General features: G+C 37.5%; 1 protein-coding gene across 6 annotated transcripts in view; it reads left to right on the forward strand.

The window, feature by feature from the left end:
- The window catches only part of Acvr1 (activin A receptor type 1), a 122,560-nt gene extending 117,450 nt beyond the window's left edge, over positions 1-5,110 (forward strand). For all 6 annotated transcript variants that reach the window (XM_070022835.1, XM_070022844.1, XM_070022826.1 and 3 more), the window contains 2 exons: positions 2,361-2,491; positions 3,907-5,110. In XM_070022835.1, coding sequence (XP_069878936.1) covers positions 2,361-2,491; positions 3,907-4,041 — 266 coding nt within the window. In that variant the 3' untranslated portion in view covers positions 4,042-5,110. The remainder of the gene's footprint in view (positions 1-2,360; positions 2,492-3,906) is intronic.
- The last annotated feature ends 5,787 nt before the right edge of the window (positions 5,111-10,897 follow it).

Below are 10,897 nucleotides of genomic sequence, written 5' to 3' on the forward strand. Positions count from 1 at the left end.
TCCAACTCTTTAGTTGAATTTGTGAAGTTTAAACAAATCTGTAATGTTTCTCGAGCAGGGCTCCTTATCATATCTAATCGTTTCCTTAAGTGATTTGTATTTACATGAGATTCATGAGTATCAACTCCCACTGCTAAGTAATTTCTGCAGTAACTGAAGAGGGGACTCAGCTTTCAAGCTGGCCTGTGAGAACCTGAAAAACTTAATTATAACTTCTCCTGAGAACCTCCTCTGTTTTCCACACCAACCCAGATAGGAATAGAAGTAAGTTGCAGGGACACCAAGTTATTCACTGATCTAAATGTTGATGCTGTTGATGGAGAAAAGGAACTGATTTTCTTAGTTTCATTGATAAAAGTGATAAGAATCACTCTTCTAATTCCACACAATACACGTTAAATTTTTATTTTTATTTTCGTGGAATCACTGTTCTTTGTGAAAAGTAAGGAGTTCATGTAATTTTTCTAGGAAAAAGTTTCTAAACTATTGGAAATAGGATGGGGTTAAAAGTAGCCTGATTCAAATTTGCTTTCTGGTCAGTGATGACATCCTTTTTCACGAGTCCTGTGCCTTTTCAAATACTGTCATCTCTACATTTCATTCTGTACCTACAGTATGAAATTAATTAACAGCCATCAGACAAATAGTTGTGTCCTATAGTTAGCGTGTACTTCTGAATATATACCAAATAAAGGAACATTTTATAGGGTTTTAACATGGGGAGATAAGGGAGAGTGATGGGGGGGGTGAGTTTGTTCAGGATACATTGAATGCAAATATGGAAATGTCACAATATATAACTAATATATGCTAATACCAGTGCTTAAATAATAAAAAGTAAAAATTAAAAAAAAACAGCCAGGTGCTGGTGGTTCACACTTCTAATAGAGCTATTTAGCAGGTTAAGAATGGGAGGACTAGTTTGATACCAGTCCAGGAAAAAACTTCACAAGACTCTTTTCTCATCCTAAATGGTGTCATACTAAATTCTGTGGGTGATTGAGATCAGGAGGATTGTGGTTCCAGGCCCATTTAAACAGAAAAGGCCAAGAGATTCTGTGTCTGAGGAAAGCTAGGTATAGTAGCTCATGCCTGTGATGGCACCAGGTATGGAAGCCTGAAGTAGGTAGATCATAGCTTGGGTGTGAACCAGAAGGAAGCAAGACTCCATTTCAAATAACTAATGTATGCCAGTCTCTGGTGGCTCATACCTGTAATGCTAGCTACTCAGGAGGCTGAGATTTAAATAGAGGTTCAAAAGCAACCTAGATAGACAAGTTTGTGAGACTCTTAGCTGCAATTAACTATCAGAAAGCTAGAAATGGAACTGTGGCTCAAGTAGTAAAGTGCTAGCCTTGAGCAAAAAAGCTCAGGGACAGCACCCAAGCCCTGGGTTCAAGCCCCAGGACCGGCACAAGAAAACAAAACAAATGTGAAAAGGGGCTGGAGGTGTAGCTTAAGCACTAGTTAAAGCACCAATTTAACATGAGGTAGAGTTCAAACTTCCTATTTCCTTAGTAGGAGAAACCCATTCAAAGAAAAAAAACAGAAATGAATATTTCATTTTATATTATTTGCATTCTCTCTAATAGAAGAGATTCATTTATGATAGTGATTTTTTCAAAATAATTTTATAGCAAAAACTAATATTTGGATGCTAATTTTTTGAAGGTGTTGCCAGTACTGGGGCTTGAACTCAAAGCCTAGGCACTGTCCCTTAGCTTTTTCATTCAAGGCTGGTGCTTTACGTCTTGAGCCACAGCTCAAGAAATAAAGCTATTTTGTGATTAATTGGAGATAAAAATAGATTTTCTGTTCAGTCTGGCTTCAAACTTTGATTCTGAGATCTCAGCCTCCTGAGCAGCTAGGATTACAGGTGTGAGCCACTAGTGCCCAAATAGGGTGAAAATTTTTTGTTTGTTTGTTTTCTGTTTACCTCTAGCTCTAGTTTATAAAAACATTTTATTTCTACTTGTTTGGAAATGACTAGGTTTATGTGTTTTCTTTAAGTGATTATTAAAGGAATTTTGGTCCTAGAGCTCCCTGTTCTTTACTCAAGAGTGCAATGTTTTAGACATTGTTGGAACATTTTACATTTTGTTAATATATATGACTACATAAGAAGTTTTTACTTACTTTCTTCTAACAATTATTCTTTCTACAATTCCTGACAGGGCATATCTTTATTGCCTTTTTCTCCAATTCCTTTAGGACCTATCTGTAGCTTCTAGAACTGCCTTTATGCCAGAGGAGAGTTGGTGCTTTGTTCTGTGACATTATGATGCATGACACTTGTTAGTAAAACCCTGGGAGAACATTTACTTTCTTGCTAATCCAGTGCCATCTTGTCCCATGTGCAGGTATAGTGGAGGATTACAAGCCACCATTCTATGATGTGGTTCCCAATGACCCAAGTTTTGAAGATATGAGGAAAGTGGTGTGTGTGGATCAGCAGAGGCCAAACATACCCAACAGATGGTTCTCAGATCCGGTAAGAGTACCAGCCATGTTTTAGTTGTAGAGCAAACCTCAGCCCTTGGTTATTTGCTTGCTTTCTGAGTTGCAGTTGTCATTGGTATCTGAGATCTGTATTGTGTGTATCTACTGTTCTCAAACTTATGTAGAAAGGTCTCAGAATCTAATTGAGCAGGTTTGGAAAAACTATCTCATTCTTAAAGCCCCATACCAGATAGATCTTGCTAATGATTGATGATATTTACAAGGATTTCTGTGTTCAACTCCAGGAAGTAGAAGAGTCATAACTACTGTGATTAACCCCAAGACTATAGTTTTATGTTAACCAAGACATATAGAGTGATATTTTTAAGTTCCTTTCACCTCACATACCTAAGATTCCAAACAAGCTACAAGCTGCTCAATACTCAAGAGACTGTGCTGCTGTTTATAAGTAGTAGCAGATCTAAAATATCTAGACTGTATTTACCCAGAACAATGAAACCTGTTGAGATTGTTTTAAGAAAGGAAGGGAGAATTAGGGAGAGAGATGGAGGGGTGCGTTTGATTAAGATACATTGTATGTTTCTATGGAAATAACACAGTGGAATCCTCCTCCCCCTATTCAACTAATATTTGTGAATAAGAACATATCTTAATTATTTTAAAAATCATATATGCTATTTCTTTTTTTTAAATTTAATTTAATTTTATTTGTGAACATACTGTACAGAGGAGTTACAATTACATGGGCAGGATAATGCGTACATTTCTTACCAAGCATTGCAGCCTCCTCCTTTGTTTACCCTTCACATTCCTTCCCAGCCTCCCCCCTCCCCCCAATCCAATCCTTCTCCTTCCCCCCCCTTTCCTCCTCCCCCCCCCCCCCCCCCCCCGCACCGACGTTGTAAAGCTCGTTTTGGACATGACAACTTGTACTTCTCATTGTTGCAACAGGTCCACCTGTATCCTTAAACAACTGGTTTTTCCCCATCTCCTCCTCAAGTTATACTGACATCAAATATAGTGAAAGCAGGGGTTATACTGTGGGGGAGGGACATACAAAGCATATTTCTTAAAAAATATCTTTTGAGAAATGACTCTAGTTGCAAATTTGACTGTTATCTAAGATACCGGGTTGTTTCTATTGCTTTTAGTACCCATAAAACCATTAAGGGGTCTAACCTGGCCTACAGAACTTTCTTGATAAAGTAAGTTGGTAGTATTCAAAGTCCAAAGGGCTGAGTTCGTGGAACTCCTTTAAGCAGCTTTCTTATCAGTTTATAAGGCCTTGGATACTGGTTTAAGGAAAATGACAATCACATCTCAAACTTTACAAGACCTGCAGAGTTCTTTAAAAGAGCTGACAAGATATCTGTCCAGCTTCTAGGGGCCATAAAGGACCACTAACAGCCAGGTTGTCACTGTGGTGTTTGTTCTTTATCTCCTCAGACATTAACCTCCCTGGCCAAGCTGATGAAGGAATGCTGGTATCAGAATCCATCTGCGAGACTCACAGCTCTGCGTATCAAAAAGACTTTGACCAAAATCGACAATTCCCTAGACAAATTGAAAACTGACTGTTGACATTTTCATTGTGTCAAGAAGGAAAACTTGACGTTGTCCAGCTGGGACCTAATGCTGGCCTGACTGGTGGTCAGAACAGAATCTGTCTCCCTCCTCAATGGCTGCTTGGATGAGGCCAACCTCTTACCCAGCCGTGTGCTGGGGGACACCAGAACCACCCTAACCTCGCTCATTGACTGTGAACTGGGCATTTCCTGAACTGTTCACACTGCAGAGACTAATGGTGGACAGATACTATTGCAAAGATAGGGAACTGGAGGAACAGAGAAATCCTGAAAGAGATCTGGGCATTAAGACAGTGGCTTTGCATATCTTTCACAGGTCTCCTAGACACTCCCCACGGGAAACTCAAGGAGGTGGTGAATTTTTAATCAGCAATATTGCCTGTGCTTCTCTTCTTTATTGCACTAGGAATTCTTTGCATTCCTTACTTGCACTGTTACTCTTAATTTTAAAGACCCAACTTGCCAAAATGTGGGCTGCGTATTCCACTGGTCTGTCTGGATAATAGGAATTCAATTTGGCAAAACAAAATGTAATGTCAGACTTTGCTGCATTTTACACATGTGCTGATGTTTACAATGATGCTGAACATTAGGAATTGTTTATACACAACTTTGCAAATTATTTATTACTTGTGCACGTAGCAGTTTTGTAAAAACTGCTCTGTGCATATGTTAAAGCTTATTTTTATGTGGTCTTATGATTTTATTACCGAAATGTTTTTAACACTATACTCTGAAATAGACATTTTTCTTTTATTATCAGTTAAATTCACATTTTAAGTGCTTCACATTTGTATGTGTGTAGACTGTAACTTTTTTTTCAGTTCATATGCAGAATGTATTTAGTCATTATCCATGTGACACCACCGAATATATTACTGATTTAGAAGCAAGGATTTCAATAGAATCTTAGTCCTGAACGCTGTGGGGAAAATGCATTTTCTTCGGAATTATCCATTATGTGCATTTAAACTCTGCCAGAAAAAAATAACTATTTTGTTTTAATCTACTTTTTGTATTTAGTAGTTATTTGTATAAATTAAATAAACGGTTTTCAAGTCAAATGGTGATATTATTTTCAATGTATAAAAAGAAGTGTGTGTAACAGAATGTATTTTATGATGGGAGCAACAGAAGTACAAAACAGAACTGAAAATTGAATTTGCTTTTCCTCTTTTTCAAGACAAGTGGATTGGTGAACTGAACCTGATTGTATTGTACTATGAAGATATCCTACAGCTGAACTTTGATACTAGAGAATTTTTTTTCTCTTTCTTGGCTGTGAAGTTTCCTCCTCCAGTGTCTCTAACTTTAAAGTGAGAGTAAAAGTCCTCTCTGATTTGCTTTCTCGAAACAGGAGGTTTAGAGTGCAAACAGGAAGGATGCCAAGGCATTTCCTTAGTATCAAGTACAGGTGAATGCTGAGCCATCTTGAGTAGCTCCCTCTGGCTCTTGGGACTCCATCTTTAGCTATTTTCCCTTTTTGTATACAAAAGGATGGGCAGAGCTTAGAGCAGGCCAAAATAATGATGAGGTGAGAAAGTTCTGGAAGATCATCCAGATGTAGGTTAATAACTGTATTAGCATGTATTTACTTGGAGGGGAGATAACTGAGTCACACGCGATCTTTTTAAACTACAGTTTAATTTGTATTACATATTACATAAAATCCACTGCCTTAATTTGCATGTAAGTCACATTGTAGTGTAGCCATCTCCATCATTACCGAATCCTTTATCTTACAAAAGCTATCTCTATACTCTAGCTCTTAAGCACCAATTTTCCTTCCTCCATTCTTCTTGCTATCTATCAATTTGACCACTCCAAGTTTCTCATATACTTGGTTATTTCCCTTAGCACAGGGACTGCAAGTTACCTCCGTGTTATGACATGTTTGGCTAGACAATATTTTGTTTAACTTTGTATTTACTAATGGACATTCCATCCTTTAGTTCTTGTGAATAATGTTACCATGAACTCGAATATACAAATACCTCGAGTTCTTGCTTTCAATCCTTTTATATGTTAAGAGATACAACAGAATCACATTTAACTTTTATTGAAATTTTGCATACTTACATAAAAGTACATGTACATAAAAGTACATGTATATAAAGAGGAGCATACACATGTATATAAAAAGGAGAATTTTTCTGATTTTTTTTTCCTGTCCTGGTACTTAAACTCTGGGCCTGCTCATTGTCCCTGAGCTGCTTTTGCTCAAGGCTAGAGCTCTACCACTTGAGCCACAGTGCTACTTAATGGTTTTTTTGGAGTAGTTTATTGGAAGTAAACGTCTCAGGACTTTCCTGCCCAGGCTTGCTTCAAACCGCAATCCTCAGATCTCAGCCTCCTAAGTACTTAGGATTATAGGTGGTGGCTGACCTTTGTGAATTTTTGGAAATGGTTCCATAAAAGTAGCACCCAGATCAAGAACCCAATATCCAGAAGTTTCCTGCTTTGCTCTCCAACTTCCAAGTATCCTGACTCCTAATAGCATATATTATATTCATCAATGAATATATTATTGCTGAATACTTTGTAAGTGACCCCTTATTCAGGAGTGGTATCATTGGGCCTCAGGGTATATGTTCTACTTTTGTAGATATCACTCACCTATTTTTAACAGGGTCATTCAGTGTATATTCCTGTCCACCAATGAATACTTTGGTTCTCCATCTTCCAACCATTCTTAGCAAGTTCCTCTTTTCCAGTTTAGTCACTCTGGTGGGTGTTGAACACATATTTTAACAAATCAAAGAAACACAGGGGAGAGAGCAAATGATGGCCAGTCCATTCAGTGACTACTAAGCCCAAATGAGAAGGTCTAAGATGCAGATAAATAAGACTCAGTTTCTGTGTGTTGACTGTGAGTGATCATTTAGTGGTACAAATCATCTTATGCAGCCCAGACCTTGAATAATCACTAGTGGCTTTTTCTGGTACCTCTCGGGTATCCTCCAATCTGGTTTTAGTGACCAATAGGTTATGTATGAGTCTCAAATAGCTCTCTTTTTCTAACCAGTTTTAACCCCATCATGTTAACTGTTTTCTTACTGATTTTCAAGCATAACCTCTTTTAAGGATAATGTTGCCATGAACTTGAGTTCATGAAAAATTCTCTTTGTGTTCTTGAAGTTGGGGACATGGATGAGGTGAGAAGAGGAAACAATAGCCCTTGCAGAAAAGCAGGTTGACATATTCATGCCATCCTGGTATCCAATATTTAGGTTTAATGATGTGCCAGAATGAGACTTTCTGCTTGTAAGATCAAAGTCATTTCTCTGGTGGTGTGACAGTTGGCAAAGATGATATACCTTTGTTTGTATAGAACTAGGAATGGGTTTTGTTCTCTAAGCTATTGAGCTGCCACTGAGAACTGTGAGGTGAAGACACATTTGATTTGCCAGTCTTCCCTCCTACTAATTTTTTTTTCTAATATAGCAGAGATATGCTATAAAACAGGTAGGATGTCATTATCTCTCAAGGGCATTGCACCAGACATGACGCTGTTGTTTCTTAACTTAAAATTCACCATTTCATGTTGTTGCTTTGTTGAGGCTTAGCCTACAGCCGCCATCTTGGCTTTGCCATCCAGTATCTTGGAGGGATCAAGACATTTCCCTCCTGGGATCTTTCTTCATAATTGCCTTATGAATTTCCCCGGTTATTTCTAGTGAAGGAAGCCAGTTTTCTCCTATCTTCTTTTTAACCTCTTTGTTTTGCCTAAAGGCATCTTTCAGTGATTTCCTAAGAAAGTGTGTGTAGGAGTAAATTTTTTTGAGACCTTTCACATCTGAAAATACCTGTCTTCACATCTAATTAAGAGTTTAGGAATTAGGAGGGCCAGGTTTAGTGGCACACATTTAGTAATCCCAGCTACCTGGGAGGCTGTGGTCCTAGGTCAGCCTGACCAAAAACTTAGTGAAACCTTCATCTCAACCAAAAAGTCAGGAATAATGGCTTATCTCTGTAATCCCAGCTCCATGGGAAGCATAAGTAGGAACAATTGCTGTTTAGGCTGGTCCAGCAAAAATGCAAGACCCTATCCAATACCTCAAGTAAGAAGTATCGAGGATGTTAAGAAGTCTAATTATAAATTTAGAAACATTTTTTTCCTCCACAGATGTTTTAGAATTTTTTTTTTGTCTAATAGTGCCTGCCATCTGGGTTCCTATTATTTGGGTATTACACCTTCTGTGCTGATGCAATTTTAAAAGTTGTCCTATTTTCTAGGTCAGTGTCTGAAATCAATCAATCAATCAATCAATCTATCTATCTATCTATCTATCTATCTATCTATCTATCTATCTATCTATCTATCTATCTATCTATCTGTGCTATGCTACAGAGTTGGCGAACAGATGCCCTGGTGATAATTGCAGTACTGCTGCTTAGTAGATGTCTATGCTAGGCCACATCTTTTTTGTGCTTTAGTTTCTTCTATACTAGGAGTAATAGTGTTATCAATCTCAGATTTCTTGTGAAGATATAATGAATCAGTAATTATTATCAATTCTTCCATTGTACTTTTGAGCATTTATACTGCAGTTTTTAATTCTCAATGTTATTATATATTTAGTGTTGTATCTTCTATTCAGAAAGTGGGAAGCTCCTTAAAAGTCAATTTAAGTGTAAAAGCTGCCTGTGTAATTACAGCTATATCTCACTAAACATGACACTCATGATGTTAACCAAAATTTTTCTTTTGTCACTTTGAAGACACATGGCATACTGTCTTCATACTATTATTTGAGCCTTTCCTTATGTATTTAGTCAGCAGTTACTATTTCCAGCAGTTTTTTTCTGTTGTGTAGATCTGATATCATTTTCTTCTGTCTTTAATATTTGTTTTAGTGTGTATCCACTGATAATGAATTCTTTCAATCTTTGTGCATTTGCAAAGTCTTCATGTTACTTTCGGATCTGAAGGAATGTTTTTGTTAAGTATAATTCTTGTGTGACAATTTCATTACTTTAGAGATACTATTCTTCTGTTTTCTTGTTAGCATTGTTTTCTATGAGAAATCTGCTGTCATCCTTATCTTGGTTCTTCTCTATATTTAAAGTCTTTCCCTTCCCTTTCTTCCCCTTGGATACTTTAATTACACACAGATTCACTAGTATACATGGAATTATTTTTCTTTTATATATTTTATTTTGTGTGGTTTCAATTGCTCTGTCTTCAAATTCACTAATCTTTACTTCTACAATGTCATTAAATCCCAGCTAATGCCTTTTTCATTTCATGTGTTAAAGTTATTTTTAATCTCTAGAAAGTCAACTTGTACATTTTGAAAATGGCCTTCTAAGGCTTTCCTTATAATTTTGGCCAAGTTGAATATGGTTTATTATATATGACAATTACATTAGTGTCCTAACATGCTTGTGTTCTAATGTCAGTTCTGAGTTAGTTCCATTCAGTTGGTTACTGTTTTCATTGTATGTCATATATTTTTTACTTCTTTACAACCCTCCCAATTTTTTTTTATTGGATGCCTGATATTGTGCTAGGTGCTAGATATGTTTCTTTTCCTAGAAATACTCTTCCCCTTCGTTCTAGGATACAATTAGGCTACTTAAAAATAACTTAGTCCTTTGTCTCTTTCAGACTTGTTTGGGCGATGGTAGCAATATTTAGTTGAGGTTTTGTTTCCCACTACAAAGCAAGACTATTTTATAAATGCCCAGAGAATTATGAGTTTTTCCAACTGGTAGATACAGTAGGAACAGGAAGACCAAGGACAGTTGTCACTACTTTTTATGTTGTTCTTTCTTTAGCACTGTGTGGTTTCTTCACAATGACTAGTACCCAGCTGAATACTATTCATGCAGTGTGGAGCTATGCCTCCTGGAGATCTCGTTTGAAACACTTAGGAGATTTTACGTGGCATACTGTGATCAATTTTTCAGATCTCCAGTTGATACATTAAGGCAGTGGGTCTCAGATCATAGTCCCTAAATCAATAATATAATCTGGGAATTTATTACAACTAGGATTTATTATGTCACACCTCAAACTTACAAAACCAGAAACTCTGGGCAAGAAGATATGATTTAAAATGGCAATCAATATTTTAACAAACCTTGAAGTTAATCTGATATGTGCTAAAGGTTGAGGATTAATCACTTAGAACCTGCAGGTTGAGTACATGGGAAGGAGGTGTGTTAGGAAATATTACAAGGGATCAACCTTGATGATCAGGCAGCTGCCAGTCTCATGTTGCATAGGTGGGCCTAGTCACGAAGAGAATTGAAGACCAGTTGCCCAAGCTGACCAAGCAATACAAGAAGTAGGAAACATGGTTTTTCTTCTTGGAAAGTTTTGTGGTCAGAAAGTTCCAAATCCCTCTTCCCTTCTAGAAGAGAGGATTTGAGAAATGAGAGAAAGTTGGGCATTGGCAATAACTGGTGCTTTTTATGTACGTAAGAATTTCAAGAGAAACAAGCTAAGAGACTGTGCTCAGGAATTCTGTTCCTGGCTTTTGGGATTTCTTGGTTTCTAATGCCATGCCTAGTAAACAGGCTATTGGCTCCAGAGAGGGAAGTTGGCACTATCATAAAAGGGGAAAAGAGTTCAGGGCACAGGGCAGTGGGCATTGGACAAGTGTTGCAAAAATGTTGGGTAAAAGCATTTGTCTTGAGAAAAATGGCCTTTCCCCATCAATAGGCCAGGTTCCAAAACAGGGGTGTGTGTCTAAAAGGAGCCTCTTTGTCCTCTTGCTCTGTCTCTCTTGACAATGCCATGGACTTTCTTCCCTGTACCATTCAAGGATAGAACAAGAAGGGGAAAAAAGGAGAAAAAGTAATGCTGTCTTTGTTTCTGTAAGTGGCTTATTTTGGCAGGGGAG

Source organism: Dipodomys merriami, unplaced genomic scaffold, assembly GCF_024711535.1.
Source record: "Dipodomys merriami isolate MVZ:Mamm:240054 unplaced genomic scaffold, mDipMer1.0.p SCAF_1, whole genome shotgun sequence".
NCBI lineage: Eukaryota > Metazoa > Chordata > Mammalia > Rodentia > Heteromyidae > Dipodomys > Dipodomys merriami.